The sequence below is a fragment of the Taurulus bubalis genome, assembly GCF_910589615.1.
Source record: "Taurulus bubalis genome assembly, chromosome: 6".
NCBI lineage: Eukaryota > Metazoa > Chordata > Actinopteri > Perciformes > Cottidae > Taurulus > Taurulus bubalis.
The window spans coordinates 26,011,564-26,035,912 of record NC_136594.1 but is presented as its reverse complement, the minus strand read 5'-3'; the positions used below and the strand labels follow the sequence as shown (position 1 = coordinate 26,035,912).

The 24,349-nt window shown below is 44.8% G+C and overlaps 1 protein-coding gene across 1 annotated transcript in view; it reads right to left on the bottom strand.

Annotated features, from left to right (window-relative positions):
* palm3 (paralemmin 3) overlaps positions 1–21,240 on the bottom strand; it is a 28,579-nt gene extending 7,339 nt beyond the window's left edge. The window contains exons 1-3 of the mRNA XM_079219764.1: positions 20,988–21,240; positions 3,154–3,206; positions 1,365–1,445 (exon numbers count right to left, since the gene is read on the bottom strand). Of these exons, the coding sequence (XP_079075890.1) occupies positions 1,365–1,445; positions 3,154–3,198 (126 nt within the window). The 5' untranslated portion in view covers positions 3,199–3,206; positions 20,988–21,240. The remainder of the gene's footprint in view (positions 1–1,364; positions 1,446–3,153; positions 3,207–20,987) is intronic.
* Between the last annotated feature and the right edge of the window lie 3,109 nt (positions 21,241–24,349).

The following is a 24,349-nucleotide window of genomic DNA, read 5'->3' as shown; positions in this document are numbered from 1 at the left end:
CACACAGTTAAAATCAGATTGGGATGGCTGCTAAACGTTTACTGCATCTGCGTACGGTTACTAAAATGTCTCCTAATAGCAAATTAAAAGAAAATGTGTTATTTACTTTTGGCTTCATGTATATTCATTGGGATACACAAACAAACAACAGTGTGTACAGTAAGATAACGAGAAATCGTTCTCCTTTTCAAAGCATTCACTACGTCTTCTTTTCCAGGACATCATGAAGTATATTTACTGCACGGTGCTGATATTAAACTCTTCGTTCAGAAACTGTCAAGGAGCAAAACTCTTCCCTCAAACCATTAGCTCCCCAGTATGTCAGGATTAATAACAGGCGCCGCGGGGTGACTTGGTAACAGCCGTGCTCCCACCCAGCTGACCTCGGTTGGAGGGCATCTGCGCTGCTAAAGTGCCCTTGAGCCGGACAATAAACTCCTGCCAGCTCGAGGAAACGCTGGTCTGCAGCTGACCCAGATGAGCGGAAATAAACAGAGTCTGTCTGCAGGGAACTGTTACTGTAGTGCATCTAATCTATAAAATATCTAATGTGGCTGTATGCAATAAAACTCGATGCAGCTGTACTTTCTCATAAGCCAGGGGAGGTCTGCATGCTCCTCACTTGCTACTGAAAACCCATACTCCCCTCCAGCCTAAACAAAATAATCTGGCAACTGTTAGTCGGTAGCTACCTACTTAACTAGAAGCGTCACAGAACCATCTCTGTGTGTTCTCCCGCGGTGCAGAACAGGCCGCGCTCTGTTCGCCTCCCGCCGGCGGGCTGGACACAGGCCCCTCCCCCCTCCTGCAGGTCAGGAGCCGCGTCTCCCTTCCATCGCATCCTCACATCCACCGCGGGGTCAGAGCCAAGGTCGAAAAGCAATGAATGCACTAAACGCAACGATGTGAGAGAGCGTCTGCATAATCATTTTATATTAATTTCGGAAGCTTCTTGCAACTTGATCATACATATCTGCGGCCGGAGCAGCGCTGTGCACGCACGCAAACACGGTGAGCACGGAATGCTAAATATTCCCAAGCGTGACCACACAATTTCACACAATTTGAGGAATGTGCACCCCCCTCCCCTCCCCACCTCCGGGCCCTCGTAGCACAGAGCGGGAGGAAGTGGGAACGCCAGGCTGGAAACGATGTGAAAACAATAGAGTGTGTGAGCGGCGGAACCAGGAAGTGCTGAGGGCCGTGCAGTTCATCTGTGTGTGTGTGTGTTTATGTGGGGAAAAAACTAAACATTGTGAGACTATTCGCTCCCCAACAGGCTGGAATGTGTCTGCAGAGGATTTCAGTGAAGTGAAGGCTGCCTGTGTTGATCCAGATCCTCCTGAGCAGTTGTGTGTCCAGACCTTGAGCTGCTGCAGTCGGAGCTTCTCGTCCTCCACGTCTCTGCGGGCTCGCTCCTGGTCCTCCTGCAGCCGGCGCTTCTCCTGACGGGGCGAGAAGAGGGAGGGTGGGAGAGCATTTGCAAAAGGAAGAGGACGAATGTAGAGAACACCTTCAGTCAGACGAAGAGGACGGCGGAGCGGCAGTCAGACATATTCGAGCCGATGTAAATTAATGAAGAGGAACAAAGAACGCGAAGAGACGGCCATGAATAAAACATCCCGGGGAAAGAGTAAAAACAAGGACACCTGGTCAACCATCTGTCACGAGGACAGCGTCACCACAGACATCAGGCAGACTCTACATCTCACCATGCGCAGAGCAGCTGTCCCCATGGTAACCTGGTGTTGCTTTCCGTGGGACCCGGGACACCCTGGCTCACCGGCGCTGCACACGCCATCAATTATTCAGGAGAGCTCCTTCTCCATGTAGACGAGCAGCGGATACATCCACCCGTAAACACGTGTGCAGCGCGGGTTTGTACCAGTTATGACCCACGCAACTTAAAACATGAAACGTTTTAACGGCCTGCGAGATGTTTGCCTCGCATTCTGAGCGCTAAACCGACAACTAGTGCCCGCTATGAACAAGACCGCTGCACAACCTCCGTGATTCTTGGTCGAGGGGACTGGGACTCAGACAGAGTGTCACGTCCAGTGATGGTGGATGCAGATGTATGTTACTTTGCTGCGGTTTCAAGCTTCACGTAATGAATGCTATGGTAGTCTTAGTTACCAGTTACGATGCGTTCAGGCTCTGTTGCTCAGTGGAAATGAGAATTGAGCAAAAGTAAATGATAACGTTGTCGTGATGTGTTAAATGTGTGGGAGAGAAACTGGAATAAATCCAGCTGTTCAAAGATGTTTTCACAACAACATAAATAGATATTAAAGGTTAATTATAACCGGTTTACACTAAGCAGCTTATTATATTTCATTAAAACTACTAATGACAAGATTTGTTTTGATTAATAAAATTACAATTTGCTTTTCTTTATCATTTAAATTGTGTGTTTTTGTAAAGAAAAAAAATAGCCTGTATCCTTGTAGATCAGATGCTATAATCAACCAACAAAGGGATCTGTATCTGCCAATATGGATCAGCAATGACCAGCATTTAGTGACGTCAAAGAAACGTGATCGTGGATCTCTAAAAGGTACACTTCTTTTTTCTCACGTGCTGATCTGATCTGTGATGCGATCCAAACCGTGAGTTTTATGATCCGTTGCACCGCTAGCTGTCTCCAATGCTAACGTAGCTCCGCAGGGATTAAAGCTGTTATTTGTTTAATTATGACAATCACAGATTAGTTAATGCTGTAAGGACTGTGGCTGTTGGTGGTTGTCGTAGTTGGTTTTGATTAAATATGCCAGATTGTAATTTTATGGTTTATTGTTGTTTGGACGAAGATAAGAAAGCTAATATGTGCTAACGTCACTTGTCACCATGGTAAATATTCACGTACCCTCTGATGGATTATTACTTTATTTTTTTAGGAGAAGCAATGCTTTTCATTCCCCACCTCTCTAAAAGCTCCGTGGGTGTATTATTTTTGTATATTATTTGTTGAAATTAAATTGATCAATATGACCTTTAACAGTACCTCATGTTTCTGATTTGCATAAAATTATGCGTTTCAACTAATTCTGTGTGTGTGTGTGTGTGTGTGTGTGTGTGTGTGTGTGTGTGTGTGTGTGTGTGTGTGTGTGTGTGTGTGTGGGTGGGTGTGTGTGTGTGTGTGTGTGGACTCACAGCAATGGCCTCCAGCCGCTGTTTGTATTTCTCCGTCTCATCCATCCTGGCAGCTGTGACACAACAAGACAGGGTGGAAGGTCAGAGGTTAAATAAATACAGTAATGGCTGCAGAGGAGGAACCACGGCTCTACTACAAATGTATCCTCTGCATCCTGCTTCTGTTGAGCCGTCTAGTCTTTGTGGCCTGCAATTGGCCTGCAATTGTAGGTGACTGTTACTAAAAAAAGAGTCTCCTAGCTCCTTGAGTCCCACCGGAGGATATGGTAATAGTTCAAAGGAACTGCAATGCTCGACAGGCTGGTTCTGTGTTGACTTCCTGTCAGCTGATGTCATGCATCCCAACATTTGGTATGTTTTTGTTTTCGACGCCTCAGCGACTTCAACCTTTGCCATTTGTGAACCATGTGCTTGGACGTGTATCGTGGTAGCATTTCTCTTTCGTGAATCATGACCCACAATCCCCTTTACCATCCCCATCCCCATTCCCACCCACACACACACACACACCCCGTTAAGCCTTCTGTTTCTGTCACGACACGGCCTCTGGCATCTCTATGAAAATGAGGCTAAGCAGTATTTGTTTTCCCCTGCAGCTGACACTAAAAGGGACGATACTTGAACTCCTCAAACTCCGAGGCACATGAGGAAGCATCAGCTAGACTCACACACAGCGACTCAGTCATTAGCGAGTTCACAAGCCAGAACTCTGCTTTCAGTCAACTTCTCGGGCGAGAAACTTATTTTTGGTCCACATGGAGTTCTGCACTGAGGGGGGGGGGGGGGGGGGGGGGTTTAGAAGAAAAAGACTAAATATGATAAGAATAATTACAGTGAAAATAGTGTTATTGGAAATTGGAGCTTTATCTGCGATGGCAGCAATGATCTCGCAGTCGCTGACAATCCCGTGTGGCGTGTAAAGAGATATGTTCTACACCCAAAAAAACACATTTAGTCATCACAGCAACGGGGATCTGGTACTGGGGGAGATCCGAGCAACGCGGCGCCCTATTTCTCAGAACAAATACCACACTGTCACAGCTGTTGTCGCTAATCGCCATCACAGAGCTTTGAAGCGCAAAATATGTGCTTACCAAAGAACCAACGAAAGGACACACACCCACACTTTATAGATGCCCAACCTGCAAAACAAGCTCATGTCTATAGACACCAATGGGAAGATGCAACTTAAATGGTGACCATCTTATCTACAGCTTCACATCGACACTTTAAAAAACTCAAACACTGCCATAACAAGCTTTGACAAACCCGCCACATTACTCATCTCACCCGCAAAACCCGACACTCACATCCTCCACAAATGAGGTTTCTCATTTCTCCCCAGAAGGCAACTCCGTTGAGCCGATGCTATTGTTGCTCTCCCGATACGGGGATCTTACCGGGCCTTCAGGGCGGCGACGGTTAACGCGGAGAGAGGAACAACACCTGGAGGATTCCTCCGGCGTCCTCGAGGTGTGGGCCGGATGGAGGGGTCAAAAAGGGAAAAAAGGGCCCACGTGAAACAATGTGAAAAATGTAGGTGCACTGTGCATGGAGGAGGGACCAGACGGGTGGAAGAAGAAGAAGAGGCAAGGGGGGATGTTTTGATGGGGAAACAAACCTCCAGCAGCATGCCTTTCATTACGCTGGAGTGGAACTGAGGTGGTGAGACAACAAGGAAGTATCAGCTGAAAGCCATATGAACATATACGCTATATATATATATAAATAAATAAATAAATAGATGGAGAGATTGAGACAAGATACCCTTCTAACAGAGGTAGAAAGGATCAATCTGGTGTTGGCAGTGTTTTGAATGACTGTAGGTGCAGCGACAGCTTACAGTGTAAGCCTCCGTGGGGAGCGGAGGCTTGTGCCTCGTCAGGGCTCCAGGAGAGCGCCCAGAATAGCAGCCAGAGATAAACAAGCAAACACAAACAGAGGCTTTGATGAGGAGGTATTGAGGAGCTCCCCGTAGACACTCGCACTGACTCCGATAATTAGACATGACACAGGAGGGTGGAGGAGGGAAGGCTGACAAAGTCAAAGAGTGAAGAGGCAGAGAAAGTCACGGCGAGTCGAGCAAGACGACGAGGAGAGGCGGGACCGGGATCGGACGACCGGCTCCCAGCTGAGCCAGACGTTGTGCTCTTTGGGCTTCATTTTTAAAAAGGTCCGTCAGCACCGTGGAGGTCACAATAAAAGTTGAGATAATTGCCTAAAAATAACTTTACTTTGGTGCGGCAATTTCCATGACTTAAGTCATTCTCTGAGAATTAAGTACGATATAATAAGTTGGTTGTTCAATGGTTTTTAAGGTTGTTCCTCTCCGGCTTGTTTTGTCTCTGGCGGTACTTGCTGTGTCGGTGCGTGCCAACACAAAACTATAATGCGGCAGAACCTCGCAAACTATATATATATATATATATATATATATATATATATATATATATATATATATATATATATATATATATATAAATCAGCCGGTCACGGGTCATGGACGTTCAGCGGAAAAAACCTTTTTATTCCAATCAGTGCATCCCTTATTGCATTTTAAATAGATATATTATGGTATAACACACATTTTGCTTATGTACCGTTTGAGACACATTTCATTATTCCTCTTCCGGGATGGACCGACATGCAAAAGATGCCGTGCAGCCCAAAGCCGCAGTAGTAAAAACACAATATGGAAAGCCGGGGTGACGATACAGGTACTTTAAACCATTCAGGATTTGCTGTATATCATATCCGATCTTCATTTGGCAGCGTCCACGTTATAAAACCAATCAGAAGTGTTATTAATGAATCTTTGCGCCTTCACTGTGAATTCTCACACGACTCCCACGGGCCTTCTTGTGGCGTTCAGAAAGCACAGCCGCCCACAGATGTGATGTGCGACTTGTCCCCCCGCACACTGTGTCCGATACATGACGGAGACAAACCGGCGGCAGGGAAAACTCAAACACCTGGTCCACCTTCAGCATGCCGACACAGGCGACTCCAATGAGCCTCCGCTCCATTAAAACTGGTAATAATATGTGTGCTGTACACAAACACTTGATGGTTGAGCAAGTGTTGGTTGACGTCCCACACAGTCTCTCCCTCCATAGCCCACTCACTCAGTCACACACTGGACTGAAGGAGCTGTGGCCAAAGACAAAAGATTGGAGCAGAGGCACGAGGAAGTGACATCCAGAGAGAAGAGACGAATGCATTGTATATTAATGCTGCAATGATTATTTAATACATTAGTCAATGAGCCCCCGTCATGGTAGAAACCGTTACCGATATCATCGTCATTGTTGCAGCAGAACCAAAAGGTATCGTCTCTTTTCCATGCATTCTTCTTCTTTGTTAAAATATATGACTCCTACATCCAAGAACTTACATCGTGAAGAAGTGAAACCTGATTGGTCGCTTTATTGCTGCGACTCCGTCACTTCTGACTGAAAAAGAGGCTGCTGTATTATCACAGGGCGCCAGTTAACCCTCTGAACCCAGAACCGTTTCGGGGGGTTTTTCACTGCACCTCCATGGAAACGGCACACTCATGGGTAGAAGAAGAGAGAACTCAAAAATGTCATTTGTGCACAGTTTTTATGCAATAAATCATTAACAATAAGAAAATCATCATTCTGTGACAACATACTGGAATACACACACACACACACACACACACACAAGTCAATAAAGGCTTTCTAGTTGCACTGAGGAGCGCAGAATGTAATGTCTGGGCAATTCAAACGGCTTATTTTGGGACCCGATTTGAAATGAGGCATGTAGAATAAAACCATTTTGGATATATAATGCTAAATGGAAGTTTGCACACTTGGTATTTTGAGAGAAATCACGTCAAGTTTTCTCATGTCAAGGAATTTCTAAATAAAAGTAGAATAGACCACAGCCCATGGCTGTATAGAAGAGGTTGTGCTTTCTGCATTCTGTTTCTGTCGCATAGACTAGCTAACGGCCCATAGGCGGTTAAAACATCCGCCACGTTGCAGGCGCTACGGCATACAGCCCATGGATGTATTCTACCATAATACAGGTGATGAATTACAGCCAATATATCCGTCATTACAGCCACACACGGCTAGCGGGACGCGTGCAGGGCATTGCAGTTTCCCTTTAACAACAAAACGATTGCCAATCAATTCTGTCATCAACTAATTGATTGATCAAATAACTGTTTCAGCTCTATTTGGGTTCATAAAACAGATGCAGCTCTATTTCAAGAAGCTTAACAGGGTGTGTGTGTGTGTGTGTGTGTGTGTGTGTGTGTGTGTGTGTGTGTGTGTGTGTGTGTGTGTGTAGGAAGGTTATTCAGTCTTCTTGCAAACTGCCAGCATGAAACATTCCTCCTGCTCTGGTGTAAAAGAATGTATATTTGCCTTCAGTGTGTGTGTGCATGTTTACATAACAATGTATATTTGCCTAGTGGGGTGCCATGAAGCCTGTATGCAGAGTGCCGGCGTAGTGACATTAGCTCTGTGGGAACAGATGGGAGAGCGGTGGGGTGTCTGGTATGCAAAACCATAAGAATCATTTAGTATCACGGCTCGCCGCTCTTGGATTTCTCCGACACGCAGACGCTGGCAGTGCACAGCCGACTGGATATCTTAGGCGGTACTACTACAACAAGGCAAGAGGTCTTTAACTCTGAAGACCAGCACACTAGTTTGTTGTTCAGCGAAATTCAAATTACAGTGCAAGGCCTCATTATTTTCAAACTGACCTAAACAAATGTGTCTGAAAAGAAAGACTGTGGGAGAGGCAATCAGCACAAACAGCGTGAGCTGTAGGTGCTGATAACCACCGAAGCCTCTGTATTAACTTGTATGTTGAATATTACAGTGACAGCATACGGGACCCGAAGATGTCGATGCAAAGCACACGTTTCAGGAATTTAAATCCCATGTGACACTATGGAATCAGTAAGAAAAAATGCAATCACAGTACAAAATGGGTATGGATTGCACGTGTTGTTAGACAGGCGAGTGCAGGGTTGTTGACTTTGACTTCACAGGGATGGACACGCGCTGCAAGTGGAGCCTGAAAGACTCCAGGGCAGCTCTCAGGCGCCAGACATGGAACATGTCGGACGTTGTTCATGTAAAATGAAAACTTGTTGTTTTGCCTGGAAAATGTCAAAAAACGGAGGAAGCGTCTGTTATTTGCTCGTTAGATTCAGTCCTTAACCTCCCAAGACATTGAGTTCACCATCATATATATATAATGCACTTCATGTCAAAGTAGTTTCAGTCTTTCTGATTCTGTAAACGCTGGCCAGCGAGTTGCTGAAATAGCTTCAGGTCTGTAGGGGTTGGGAGGAGAGTCATTAAAAGGCCACCCAGTGACATTTTGTTTTTGTGTGATGATGCAATTACTCTGGCGTTAGACCGCCGGCCACCCTGCTTCTGTGCACTTTGAAGTTTCTGCTCCATTTCCCGGAGACGAGAGGGGATGGAGGTGGGGGATGATTACAGTGCCGACGGAGGGGAGCGAGTGGGAGGCGGAGGAAAGGTTGGATTGTATGCCTCTCCATCACGTACGCCGACTACCAACACTAAACGTTGTATTAATTTCTAATACCAGTATTAGTGAGGCCACCCTGGAATCATCTCTGCTTTGAAGTGCGGCTCGTCGGCTAGAGGCTCATTTAAGACGCGTCCCATTATCCTGCTATTCAACATCCTCTCCCACGGCACACCGGTGCAGGACCGGACAAGATAGTAGCAGAGAAGTGGACGTTTTTTTTAAATGGAAAAATCGGATTGGAGCAACAGTGCCAGCAGTGGGAGACGGAGAGAAGCTGTAAATTTAGAATATCCTTCCAGCCGTGTTTGGGAACAGGAAGAGCACAAACATCGGCGTCCTCCAGACGGTTCGTGACGGAACACGCAATGCAGAAGACCCTGATCTCTGGACCTGCGCATCCTCTGCTGTCGTCACTGTCCGGCCGCTCAGGAAGAGCCTCAAAACACACAGCCGACTCGCTGTGAAACTAAACAAAAAAACTCCTCGATGGAGCTTCAACCGCGGACGGGGCGGTCGAAGGGGCAGTAACTCTCGAGCTCGGGGGACGGACGGAGCGGATTGTTGATAAGTGCTTTTTCATCAGGTATCGATTTCCCGCTGCTTTGCAGACCGCTGCAGAAATTGCATTATTGGAGATGGAATGCTAGTCCAGAAAGAAAGAAATCCGACACACAGTGGGAGGGTGTTAGTGTGTGTGTGTGTGTGTGTGTGTGTGTATCAGTAACAGATGGGAGGTTAATATATGCGTGCGCCTCCTACGTCAATGAGCCAACAGTGTAGTAGACTTTGGAGCGTGTCGGGGATTATCAAAGTCAACAACGCACATCACAGACTTACTGCGCCGCACCTCACAGGCGGGCGAGTCCGACTTCAGTCCCAGCTGGTAGCGAGCGGAGGCTCACGCGGCGCATTGCGGGTCAAAGCATCAAAAGGCGCCTTGGCTTTAACCCTACGGGATTCTCGTAGTTGTCGGAGGGGCAGCAACTGCGCAGACGTGTACAAATGATCACAATGGATCACATGCGCTTGAGAGCGTCAAAGGCATCGCTGCGAGGGGATATCAAAATAAATCTTCCAGGAGGGGCCACCATGCGAATGTAATGTGGTGGAAAGAAAACGTTTGACATTCTATGTGCATAAAGCTGAGGCTAAAACTTACTCTTTGAAATGAAATAGGCCAAATAATCTGAATTCAAAGCCAGGTTAGATACAACATTTTAAGTTCATCCTGCGTTACTGAGATTTGTATTGGAAAATACGACGAGTGTGTAGAGGGTGTGACGCTATGAAGATATAAACTCTAATTTCTTGCGGTGTTCATTGGTTAGACTAAAGCGAATTTAATGCGCTGACGATTTGACTAAATCGCGTTGAGAGAGGAGACCATGAAGAAACAATAGCATCTCAAAAGGAGCCAATCCCTTTGCTCTCATTTTGCCATGAAAAAGGATCAGTGTGGTTCTGTCAGGTAGGTACAACACACACACACACACACACACACACACACACACACACATCACAAAATAGTCTCCTTTTGGTGCTTCGCTCTAGTCGTGTTCTACTGCAGATCGTACCGGACCTGTGATTGGATGAACCGACTGTCAATTTAAACCCTCGCCGAAACGAGGTGGGAGAAGAGCAAAAACCTGTTTTTACATTGAGGAAAAGCCTTCAATGTCTGATATGTACTGATGGCATTGCAGCTTCTACGCTAACCTCAACAGCTGGTGCTGTAAAAGACTTCACATGGTTACCTTTGTCTTGCTCAGCCCACTGGCATATTCTATGCTGTCAGCCATTCTCTCACCAGCCAAACCCACAGATGGTTGACATCAAGCTAAATATGGTCCGTGGCTGCATAACCTGCTCTGCTTGATGTTGCCCTGCGTGGTTCCCAACATGGGCAAGCTTGATCACTAGCCATGTCAAAAAATCTGCCGCACACATTTTAAATATTAAAGAAAATCTGTTCTGCAGCCGTTAAACTGAGCAGCGGATTATAAGCGACAGCATCCACCCATCAAATCGGCAGAGAGGCTACAGAGATTAAACACGATCATCCGGAACATGCATATGCATGGAGGAGCGTGCTGCACAGCGTGGATGAGTCACTGAGTATGATTAACATGCAGGATTATCTATTTAATCCGACTGTGAAGAAGTCACATTGTTGCGCTGGTCTGAGTGTCTGCGGCGCCCAGAAGGCCGTCAGTCGGCTGAACTACAACGGCTCTGATCAGCGGAGATGCTCTTCAGTCAGTTTGGGGAATCTTACAGTGAGAAGAGTTTATGAAGGATTACCAGACTGGATGTACAGATGCATGATTTAGGTTTTTCTAAAAACGTTACGTGTATACAACACATTAAGCAGATTTATTTCCTCGGGCCAATCGAACATCAGCCATTAGGACTTCCTTGTGCATATAAAGAGAATTTTAAAACAGCTGTTAAACTGTAGTATTTTCATTATTAATTATTTTACGCCGCAGGATCACACATCAAAGTATCTCCGCACAATTTATATCGAAAGGGTAACCACAGCAACAAGAAGGTTTTTTTTTGTTGTTTTTTTTTTTTTACACACACTGTGCTTTTATTGGAAAACAACATATGCCAACAAGAATCTTCTCAAGTGTGAAAGCCAAAAACATAATTTAGTGTGGAGTTGTTTGTTTCCTCGCATTTGGGACTTTATTTTATATGTGCTCACTTAAATTCACATTAAATTTGTATATATAATCCAGATTGAGGGTCTAATGGACAAATGTGTGATGGCTAAATGTCTCAATAAAAACAAAAATTGGGGATTATTGTATGAATCGCATTACAAATTGAATTGTAAAATGATCTGCTTGAGGGTCAAATTTATGCTACGATATTTTATTGTTACACCAATTTTAGTATCTTCAACATATTCCCGTTTCAACGTTAACAGACAGACCTGAAGGAGAGGCCTTTAAAGACACGCATGATGCACTCAGTCGAGACGAAGCAGAAGACAAGATGTCCCCGACGGCCGGCGCTGGCTGAGGCTTCATGGGACACAGACAGAGTACTGAGGGCACTGCCTGACCGAAATGTTGGCGTTCATCAATATATTTGGGTTTGATAAACAGTGCCAGTGTGATATGCTGACTATACTATAATACAGGGTTCATACACATTTTGACCAATGGATTTCCATGACTTTAAACCAAATTTCCATGACCAAACATTTTGTGATTTGGGTGTAAACATGAAAAAGTGAGAAAATGTAATATTTAAACTAACAATGAGAACACAACGCATACAGTAAACCATAAATGACACAAATGAATGAGACAATAGTTTGATTAAAAGAATAAACATTTATATAGATGCCTGTATGGATGCCTGCTTATATTTTGAGCGTCTTTCTTTTAAAAGCATATTCATTATGTAAAACTCAGCGTAAATGAACGTCATGAACACATGAATATAACACATTTACATGACTTTTCCAAAACTTTTGGGATTTTATTTTTTTCACGGACTTTTCCAGGCCTGGACATAACCATTTAAAAAATTACATGACTTTTCCAGGTTTTCCATGACCGTAAGAACCCTGATAATAATATTATTTTTTATAACATCTCGAGCAGCAGCACCTGTCATTTTTGTTTGAAATGAGTCACGTGTCTGTGTGATGGCCTCAAATGACGATGGCATTTCAAAAGATAGACAGAAACGAAAGGAAAAGGTCAACACTTTCCACATTGAGGCAAAACCGGCTGCAAGGACCTGGACTGACACAGAGTCCCCGTCATGACATGCCTCGTGGCTGAGGAGCAGCGAGAAACTGTAAGCGGGAGGATGGAAGACACAAAGAGACGGAAAAGACACACAGACATCACATACATGCAAAAACCCTGCAAGGAACCAGAGCCGAACGAGCGCGCATCAAAAGCTCAGGACGGCGGTTGTGACGAGACGCTGAGGCTGAGACACAACAACGCATTCAGCTGCGTCTCCTCCAGGACCCGGCTCATCAAGTTCACTGCAGTCACCCTGCAGATACGTGCCAGTTTCCGTTCCGTTGGTGTCTCACATGCAGGTACATGCGCCGAGGTTTCACAAGACCCGCTGCTGTGCCGCGAGCTTCAACCGCCGGCAGTTGGCAGAAAACCCGTCAGTTTACTCCAAAAAGACAGAAGATGAAAAGAGAAGTTGTCAATTATTCAGAACTTTGTCACAATTTAACAAATTATTCAACTGGACATTAGCTGGGTTATATATCACTGTTGTGATATGAGACTAGATGTTTGGATATTGTAATAAGTTTAGTCTTTTCCGGGTTTTAAATGACGCATTAAAGCAAAGTGATGTCATTTTGAACTTTCTTTCTGAATTTACCAGACTTACCCACTTAGTCATATCTACGTGGATGATTATATATATGGATGATTGTCATGACTGACACTTTAAAAGGCTACAGAATTAATCACATCAGCATAAAAAGGAATTAACGTATCGAGAATATTGAAAACAATTGAGCTGTTGCGATAAGAAGAATTCGACGAGATTTGGACGGACGTCCGACCAAAAACCAAGAAGCCCTTCGGAGGCACAGCTAACTGAACTAAAAAGGCAAAGCGACCTTTCCCTTCACACCCGGAGCGGCGGTGCCTCCTCCGCTCGGTCAGAGTGGGTCTTCCTTGAAGCTGCAGGTCGTTCCTCTGTGACCTCATCACTCCCCGCGCTGTGCGCTAGAAAGACGCTCCGCTGTGCTAACGGTGAGCAGGTTTTGACAGGTGGCGCTCCCACAGCGCCATACGTTACAACACACACTAGGGTGGGAATCGGAGCAGAAAAACAACAGGGCAGCAGCCGTAAACTACAGGGAAACCAACCATTTGTGATACTTTTGATAGAATTATTTTAGGATTGTCCACTGAATACGTTTCTGATTCCCCAAGCTTTCTCTTTTAACTTTCAGAAAGTCTGTGGAAGACATGTATTGGCTTGCTGCACTGATTTGTCTGTGTGTGCAGGATTAGTGTGTGTGTGTGTGTGTGTGTGTGTGTGTGTGTGTGTGTGTGTGTGTGTGTGTGTGTGTGTGTGTGTGTGTGTGTGTGTGTGTGTGTGTTTCAAACAGGTTTGGAGAGGAATGCAGGACTGGTGTAATCCGGTCTCGGTTCATTTTTGCTATTGTCATGGAGTCAAAAGCCTGAAGGCCGGTGTGCCTCGGGGCCTCGTGGCTCAGTCATTACACACACACACACACACACACACACACACACACACACACACACACACACACACACACACACTATCTCACAAAACACAGCGCAGCCACAATCAGAATCAAGCCACGTCAGGGCAACACAGGAGAGCATTGCAAACACGGTCCATCTGTAGGTCATTCACTACCGGCTGATAAAAAACTTTGCAATGTCGGGCCGCAGAGCTTTTGTTCAATCTCTAACGCGAGGAGCCCGACAGTCACCTTGTGAATGTTTAGTCGGAGGACGTAATGTTTAACTTTCCCTCCGTCCCCGTCATCACGGCGGACAAACAAACTGAAATCCAGCCCGTCATTAAAGAAATTATAGAGACGACGCACTCGTCTGTCGACCCGCGGCTGTTTTGAGATTATAGCCGTGAAGGCGGCGAAGGGGAAGGGACTTAACGTCGGAATGATCTTGAAGCATTTTCTTTTTAGCGCTGATGGCTTTGAGGAGTATCGATTTCAAAAGAAAATCCCATTCTTGTGGCAGCATAATGTAAACAGGATCAGCCCAAATCTCAGCTGTGCAATGATTTGATTTCCACTCTGCGATTGGCTCAATGTCAGACATCTCTTCTTCCTTAGGCTGCAGACTATTGTTACCAGAGAGATGAGAATATGAAACCTCCAAACTGTTTTGTATTGAATTCAAAGCTCAAGGATGCGAGAAAAAAAAAAGATGGAAGAAAAGATAAATCAGAACTGAAGCCCTTCTGGTTTGATATCTCGCTTGAAACTCCGGTAACTGATATCTCTGTCAATTCCACTTCAACAGATCTCATTATAGTCAGAGTTGTTAATAAGATAGTTGGTATGCGATTGGATTCCCAGTGTAGCTAATCACTCTCAGGTTTCCCCTCTTCCTCTGTTCTTGCCCGTCTTCATAATTTCTCTCATCTGCCCTCCTCCACTTCTGTCTCTTTCTTTCAAAAGGTTGATCCTTTGTCATCTTCTCTTCACAGCTCTTTCTGTAACTCATCTAATCGTAATTGAAGGAGTTATTCAATCTGACACTCACCAACAGAACCAGCTACATGATCAAGAACGGTTCTCCAAAACAGTGTTAAAATAATGTCCGACAGTAAAGTTGTTCACAAAGTACACAGACAAACTTGTTCGGGATGCATTTCCCTCTCGGACCCTCAGATAAACCAGGAACCTTGTCAGATGGACAACTGAAAGTCTTTAACTAATTTGTCCCCCATGTCTGGATCCAAAGCCATTTGCACCAGGGTGAAAAGGTCTCGGAGGGTTCCCAGGACCCAACACTGTGGGGTTTCAGTAACAACTCAACATTACTCCACACCGCCACCATGGCTGAACCGGGGTCAGCAACAGGCCGGTCTCTTTTTCCTCCTCCTTCTTTATGTTTCGTGAACAAAAGGTCATGAACACTTCTAGGAAACTCATGATACGCTCTCTTGACCCGGGAAGGCAAACAAGGTGAGTTTCCACCAAAAACACGAATCACAGATACAGAACGATGGCTCACCCCTCCAGAGAACAACCAGCACGGCACTCAAGTCTCTGAAACCATCTCAAAAGGTCAAAGGACAGTATAAAACTTAAAAATATTGCTCATGGCAACAACACACTGTCCCTTAAAAGGTACAAAAGAGTGATCATAACAATCCAACAAAGGCCACATCTTAATATGGACTGTTCCTCCCTGGGTATTGCCTTTAATGTGTGATTGACAAATTCATTCAACGGATCATCAGGTCTTGAGCGAAAAGCAACTGGTGCTGCGCGGCAGTGTTAAGCAGCGTGACAAGAGTTTGAATATTTTGGTTTCAATGAAAGGCAGACAACAAAAAAGCTGAACGCGCCTTGTAAGCATGCAAAGAGACGGTTGAGAAACTCCTCCGGTAAGGAAAAAGGATGTTCATTCTGCCGTGCATTTCCACCAGGACAAAACCACAGCTACCAAAACCCCACAAACAAAATCCGGCATGGCAAATCCCTGTGTGGGCTGTGGATCTGCCGTCGGCATTTTGAGCAATTCAGCATCAAGGTGAGCTTCTTCCAAATTAGTTGTGAATTGGCAGTGATGCCTGTTTTTTTTGTGTGCAATTTAACTGACTAGACAACATCATCACACATTAGCTGCAGCTTTGGAAGAACGCTTATCGTTCCACAGCTCGCTGGCATCGCTAAATGGTGACAACACTTCCTCTCTCCCGCCACAAAGATTTACACACACTCACTCACTCCGTGAAAAATGTGGGCCTAAATCTGCCATCCATTAATGTGTTCAATCATTCCAGGGCATGTAACCTAAAGCATATCCCAGAACTAATGAGCACTTAACATGGATACTCACTGTTGAGTAAACAGGCATCATTCAGGTCTTTGTTGGCTATTATGTGCAAAGCCAACCAGACGTTGTTCTCTAGGACGGTGATTCTTAACCATAGGGCTGCGGCCCCCCACCTAGAGGGCCGCCAAAAACTTTCCGTTTTCACCTATGGGTCGCGAGGGCCGCGGGACCGCATAGGTAATGAATTGAAGACACCAGAGAAATTACTGTTATCCATGAGCCGTTAGACATGCTAGCAGCTAGCTAGCCTGTAGCGAAAGCTATAGAGAAGTATTTAAAACGAAAACATGAAGACTAAAGTGCTGCTGAACACCCCCCAAACGTCTAAATGTTTGTGCAAGTATGATCCTGACTTCACGAAGTAGGGCTTTGTGAATGGAGGTAACGAGGCGGAGCCCTGAGCCCAGTGTGTGAGGGCTAACGCTAGCACGCTAGCCTCGATAGCTAACGCAGCACTGAAGGCTTCAAAGCTAAAGCGGTATCTAGAGACCAACCATCCAACGCTCGTGGGAAAGCCGACCCCGCAGGTGAAAACGGAAAGTTTTTGGCAGCCCTCTAGGTGGCGCTCGTGGCCCAAAGGTTAAGAACCACTGCTCTAGGAACCACGGCCATGTGTGTGTGTTCTTATGCGGCGTCTTGTGGTTGCACGACTACCTCAGTCAAGGAGGTTGTGTTTACAGTTTGGTTTGTTGGTCAACAGGATTACGGAAAATAATACTGGCTCGATTTTCATGAAAGCCGGTGGAAGGATGAAGCACGGAAGACCTCGTTACATTTTGGAGCAGATCCAAATCAGTGGGCGAAGACCACAGACCGTATAGAACAGTATATAGCAGTTGGGTTGACGTGACATCACCCATTGGTTACGTGGACTGGCGTTTTGAAGCCTCCATTTGGCATTTTGGCCGTTGCCATCTTGGCTTTTTGCAACCAGAACTTATACAAAAGGGTGGAGCCAAGCACAACAGAGCCCTGAATACAACACTTTTAGACCACCAAAAAGCAACACCTCTAATTGATGCAATATGTTTTAACTAAGTACAGTTTCAAGAAAAATTGAACATTAGTACCTTCATGGAGGAAGGACTTATTGCAGGGCTCTTTGTATTAAACTGCCAACTGACAATATTCCCAGTATCTATAATTTTCCGACAGCTTTCTTTAATGATTTCATACTTTATTTAATATTCACAAGCCACTGAAGTGCAGGTAAAAGCTTTCTTAATGGAGAGACTATAAACGTTCAGGAGAAAGGTACATTGCTGGCAAGCGAAGAAGCTCAAATATATGCCGTCAGAAAGCTCAGGTTTTTCTTCGCCATCTCCTCAGACCATTACCTCTACAACCACAACACATTACTGAACAGCCTAATCCTCGTGTGCTTGGTTAATACATTGCTGCCGGTGTCAAAAGAAGGGCAAGTGTACCATGTGCAACAGGCATGAAGGTAAATGTGTTTTCTATCCTCCTACTTCTCTCACCAACTGTCAGCCAGGACGTCTGAGGCGTCAAGTCAACCGACTAAAGCACTGCTAATGAAAAGAATGCCACACACAGACACACACACACACAAGCAGAATGATTTAAAGAACGCCGCCTGAAAACCGCCTCCTGTTGCCTAAACAACACACAAAGGAAAAGGGGACGCACAAAAGGAAGAGTTGGTGGCTGTAGTTTGAACTTGAATGCGGGGGCGTGGCTGGTATCTCAGGTATGTTCGGACTGACTTGATGGGGACATTATGCTGCATTTTGCCGACTCAGACTGCAATAATCTTCACCCATTATACGGACGAGTTCCCTCATCACTGTGAGTGCTACGCAGTCAAATACAGGAGCTTTGCAAAGTCTGTGGAACTAAACACCCTGGTGACGTCATAGTGATGTCATGAATGTATCTGCCGAGATATCTCTTCCTCCGATATTCTTTAACCCTTTCTTTTCACATGTAATAGAAGTGAAATACTGAAACGATGGAGTAGCCCTTTAAGACAGAAATTTCAAAATAACTCGGGTCTCCTAGTAACATTAACCAGGGCAAAGTCACGGGCATTTTCATATTAGGATCAATGATTCTTGCCGTGTACTATGGACCCACCCTGGCTCTTCCGAAACTCGCTGACTGATACTCACATTAAATGGAAGTTCACTTCTGTTTTTTGGCACAGTTGGTAGTTACATCTAATACAAGCCGTAACTAAGTATGCAACCGTACCCGAGTGCGAGCCTGGGTGCCTGATTTAAAAGCCTGCATGGTTGGAATAAGTATAACAGTGTTGCAGATTATTCTACTTTCTACTTTCTTTTGTCCCAAAGTTGTTTCCCTGAGAACAAACTACTATGCATCACTTCCATTGTTCCATCTGGATGAAAAAAAATAAGAAAAACTATCAGAATAATACAAACTTTCTGTGTCTTCCTGAGCTCTCGTTTCCAGGTGAACCATCTTTGTTCCGTGTAATCTTCTGTTCAGCCATAATGAAACAACAGCCTGAGGCAGTCTCCGCCAGTATGAGCCGCGAAAACATGACACAAAGAGAGGGAGCGCAAGGTAGAGGTGTGAATATTGTTATTTACTTTAATGTTCACGGGGCTTCATTAATCATCAGGCTATGCTTTCCAGCCCGCCTTAGCGGCTTAGTTGAAACATGGAAATGTACCAGCAGTCCGTGGAGTTTGTTTCTGATGACAATGCTACACTAAGAGGATAATTCATCTGTGGGTGGACAGACAGACGGGAGATATACTGGGGGGCAATGTGGCAGCGAGGAATGCGTCTCCTGCTGAAAATCCATCCATCACCCAGGTTGCCAAGCAAAGACGTGGTGGATTTCATCTCTCCCAGCTACGCTTTTGTCTCCTCCCCTCCATCTTGCCAATTTTTAATCACCCTCCACCTTGTTAAAGGCTAACGCTCTCCGACACGGTTTGAACAGATAAAACTCTCCGCTGATTGGTGGTGGTGGTGTTGTCGACCACACAGTTTCTGCTGCCCTTTTATCCGTCTTTTAACAGCAATCCCTCTCTCTGGCTCCTTTGAGGAGATCTCTGCCGCTTCATAACAAAACCACACTGCCTTGCAAGTTGAGCGGCACGTCGACTCGGGCTCCATGCTATATTTTGCATGCGTCAAAGAAGAAAACATTTCAGCTAAACAAACAGGCCTGCAGATCAGACGGTTAAAATCACTTTGAATTTGACGTTAAGCGCAAAGCTACAGAGGTTTTAGCTACACATGGAATATCTTGTGTGACGGCTGCACGAGAGAGACGACCTCAACAAGCTTCGGGTTCCACTGCACTGATCTTCTGAGGCCCGCACTTTTGCATGTCGGGCCCTTATCTCATCAGAAAGCAAAGTTAGCATCCCTAGTGTACGCGAGTGTGTCTGTCCATGGTTAAACCCCGGCATGCTGCATTATATTTTGGGTGGCCAGTTATGCTCAAGTACCTCTCGAGGTCGAGGTGACTCACACTTTCTGAAAACACCTTTTATTTCTTGCTTAATACCGACACTGCCTGCATGCTGACTCCCTCCTCACTGGGGCCACAGTGGGGGAAACAGTTGGCTCACTCGAGTGTTTCGGGTGCCGTGTTTGGCTAGCAGCTAACGGCACTACAGGGGGTTCACGTTGGTTGACAGCAGCTGAAGTTGATTTAATAATTATCCCAGGGCAGTGAACGTCATGGTGTCATGAAACAGCAGCGTCTTTGGCTGCGGTGACATTTACACTTCCATGTATCCTGTGCAGTGATCCTTTAATGTGCGACTTCCCTTTGAAACCTCATGCATAAGTATGCTTGTTAACCAGAAAACTCAAGAAAGTAACTGTTTCCGGAGAGTCAAATTAAGCCAGAGGTGGGCGACATCCTCTGGACGTGACCCCAAGGCCCCTCCGTCCTCCGGCCTGACAGAAGAAGAGAGTCAGGAGCTCCTGCTGGGAATCAGTATGCGCTGAGAGGCGTTTTGTTTGTTGGCTTGCGAGGCAGAAACCCGCTGAGCACAGGCCGGAGCATAGTTGTGGTTTCAAAGTGATGAAACAGCAGTGTGTTTTTGCCGTAAAATAGGTGAGTCACACATTTCAAAGTCAGACAACAAGCGTGTGGTTAATCTGACACACAGGAGGACTCGAGATCTTCGTGGCTAAGTGTGAACAGATAGCCTCACTATCTTTACCAGTGCATCATAAAACACTGCTGTAAAAGCCCTGCAGACTTGAGGCTTAATTACTCAGGAAACTGACAAACAAATCTTGCAGAAAAGAGCCACAACTAGTCTTGCACTTCATGCCGAAAGAAAAAGTGAAACAAATTTGCCACTGCAGGCACGTCATGGCATATCTTTGAAGATAAAACAAAACTACAATAGTGATGATAAGTGCATTGTAAATTGACGACAGTGCACAGTGAAAGTCTTTTCTGTTTGCAAGTGGAAAATGTGCTTTTTTTTTCTTCTTCTTTTTTTTTAGTACAGATGGGACTGGATTAAAGAAGCCAAAAAAGTGCCAGAAAACATCTTCTTTAAAAAAAATAAAAAATAAAAATAAAATCAATATATGATAATATGTGGACTCTTTGGTTCGCAATGCTGAACAGAGGTCAGACGAGTCCACAGCTGCTGGGCTCACTTCCACCTCTTGGCCCGGGTTTCCTAGAAGGTGTCCGCCGAGCACCGCGCACACCGAGCGGGGCTCGTGCAGGGAAACGGTGGCCGGAGGTGCACTTACCTGTTCAGACGTGTCCACTTGCTCTGATATGAGTCAAGTCCGATGACCCGAGGGAGGGAGGACAGCGGAGTGGAGGAGTGGAGGTGTTGGACACGCGACGAAGAAGAAAAGAGAGCGAGAGAGAAATCGTCCTTCCAGCGTAATTAGTGATTGGTTAGCAGCAAAGCTAAAGTAGCTCAAACTTCTCCGTGCAGCTGAACACCTGAGCTGCTGCTGCACAACGCGACGGCGGCTCGTGCGACGTTTATCGAACTTTTTTTTGTTTTTTTACAGGTCCGTAAAGTTTGTTCCGGGAGAGATGATGGCGGTGGCGTTGACTTTACAAAATATAAAATAAAAAACTGAAACGAGGTGAAACCGTCCCGGCGAGCCGCTCTCACTCACACCGCCTCCCTCCGTGCCTGAACCCGTCTGCGAGGAGGAATAGAGCCGCTGTGTCCGCTGGTTACCTGACTCCAGCGTTACGGAGGGGCCAGCCTCCACAGCCTCATGTTTCCTGTTGTCGCTGCAGAACACACACACACACACACACACACACACACACACACACACACACACACACACACACACACACACACACACACCGCGTTTACCGACAGCAACGGGGTGCGATGCTCTTCCCTGAAGATACGACTTGTTAAAAGAGGCACGTAAAAATCACTGATATTTGCTTTTCCATATCGTTCCTTCAAAGATCAAACTTGTTATATTTGCACTTTTGTGTGCATTTAAGCTGTTTTGAGTGTCATTGTCACAGTATTGTGTTTAGGCTACATTTAATAATGTTGTATACCATTACTGTATATTGATAGATCTCACATTCAACCTAAAAGTCCCCCACGTGGTGTGTTTCTTGCAGGTGCTCAAGGCCATTTCCTGTTATCAGAGGTGATGTTGATTATCTGTGCTAAAAGAAAAGAAAATTAAGAGTATATTTATTATAATATTTGCTTGAATAAACATCTAACCAGAATGTGGGCAAAACTATTACACGTAATGAAAAATGCATTTCTGGATCAAAGCTGTGCCTCACGAGTGGAAAAAAACCTTCATTCCATATCCTGTGAAATAAAAGTACAGATTTATGTTTGCCTTACTTTTCAAATAACACAGAGCTTTTCTAGGTGTATTCTGGATACAATTCTTACAATTGTTTCCCATTGTAAAAAAACAACTGCAATAACAAGCACTGTTCGGTCGCCATCCTTAATAATGTCAGTAGTCTGGAAGTAAAAGAATAAGAAAAGCACTTCACACTTAACATTGATGCTTAAGCCATTAGTTATTATAAAGGATATCAGTTGTTTATTTTAACTGTTTATAGCTGGGTAAAAAAGTGTTTGACCACTGGGTGAATGTTTCAACTGTAAACAACTCATCCAAATATGAGTATATTTAACTGTGTTTTTGTATATTTTAATGAAAACAAATGACAGAAAAACAATACAGAGGTTATGAACTGGCAGGTGAGAAGTAGGTCGTGGGTTATGAAGCAGGTGTGATCTGAAAAGTGACTTCTTTTGATATATTTGTATGTCTCCTTTGTGATACAGAGCCACTTTGTAAATCCAAGTTGGCTGCCGTGCTCGTCCTCTGTGGAGCTGTAAACCTTTCAAGCCGCTGGCGGGTGTCGTATCCTTAAGGTGGGTTTCTGTAGAGCGTTCCTCTAATTTGAAAAGATCAGTCGAACACCTCACAACACATCCGTCCGGATGTGCTGGGGTTCAAGGATGTCAGTTCCAACTGTGTTTTGTATTGTTCAGTAGACTATATTGTGTTCCTTTGTGTTTTCTTTCTACTCTTTCCACAGTGTCTTACACCATTTAGATTTGTGATGGAATATGTTGGGAGTATATTTTTCTGTTCATACTGTTCATATTGTTCTGTTCAAGGAAACACAATTTCCTTGAAGTGTCCTGTTTTAAGTCATGTGACAAAATAATACCGACGCTGACCCTGGTGTGGGAAAGATAAAAATGTTTTGTTTGCGAGCGAAGGCGAGGACAGACCAAGGGCACAGTTCAGCTACTCTATACTTGAGGACATCTAGGCCAACCTATTTTTATGTATACTTCATTAGAACCTACTCTTGTTTAATGTATACCGCAATATAATTCAGGCGCATTTTCTCACACCTAATTGCTTTCTCAATTCCCAATCTAGGGTATGAACCCCTGAAGTACCATCGCGCTTTAGAGCCGGTCAGTGTTTTAATCCCATGAATTTCATTTTATAGCTGAACTGTGCCGTATTGTCTCTATAATCCCATATTGCTAAAAAAAAAATCGGATTAATTCTTTATGCCTGAAATTCCCCAGCATGGCGATTTGAAGCGAGAATGTCCTTGGCTGCGATCCCCAGTGATAGTGTATGAAATAAATGAGCACATGCACTGACTCGGCCTACTTCTGATTCCCCAAGACAAGAGAGAGTCTTCATATGAGCAGCCAGATAGTGGGAGTGCACAGCTCGTACCACACAGCTTTCCCTTAACTAAACGGCAACAAAAATGGTCTCTCTCTTTTGTGTGTGTAGGTGTGTGTGTGTGTGTTTGGGGAACAATACCCTGCATGCATGTGCTTTTGTGCCTGTGTGTTCATGCATGCCATTACCAGCACCTTCTAAACATCGCTCTTTGTTGCCTTGTATGTGCTTTTGTAGCATACTGTAGAAAGAGCACCATTTGTGTCTCTGCATTTGTGTTTGTGTGCACACAATAGACATCAGTGGTTTCTCATGTGAGTTTCATGAGGGTTGCTTAAATCTTTCAACAACATTTTGCGAGCAGAAATGTCATGGGAACCATTAACTACGGTGGCCTTGAGGGTTAACAAAACAAAGCAACATTTCACAAAATACAACCCTGAAAGAAGGTGCTCTTCCAAAACAGGTTCTTTAGATGAATAGGGTTCTTCATGGAACCATTACTCTTTCAAATAACCATTAAATGGTTGGGAGAACCTCAGCATTTCACCAAAATCCCATTTAGAATGTATGTTTGTCAAGAATGCTTTTTTTGTGTGTCCAATTACAACGTTCTTAAATCTCACCTTTGCGATACCAGCTAGTCGTGGTCTGGTTCAGATTAGAGTAAAGACTGTGGCAATGGCAACTAAAGAGCTGTGGTTGTGGTTCAGGTTAGGCAACTAAAACAAACTAATATTGGGGCAATGGAAACAAGCGACACATTACTGACATATATAACTTTTTTGGTTGATATGGTGACCAACACCACACCTTTACGTGACACATCACTACATACCGTGTACGGCACTACTCACTGCACTGGATATTAGGATGCTGGTTGAAAGGACTGTGTGCCTCAACTACTTGCAGGCTACACATGCATACCTCTGGATGTT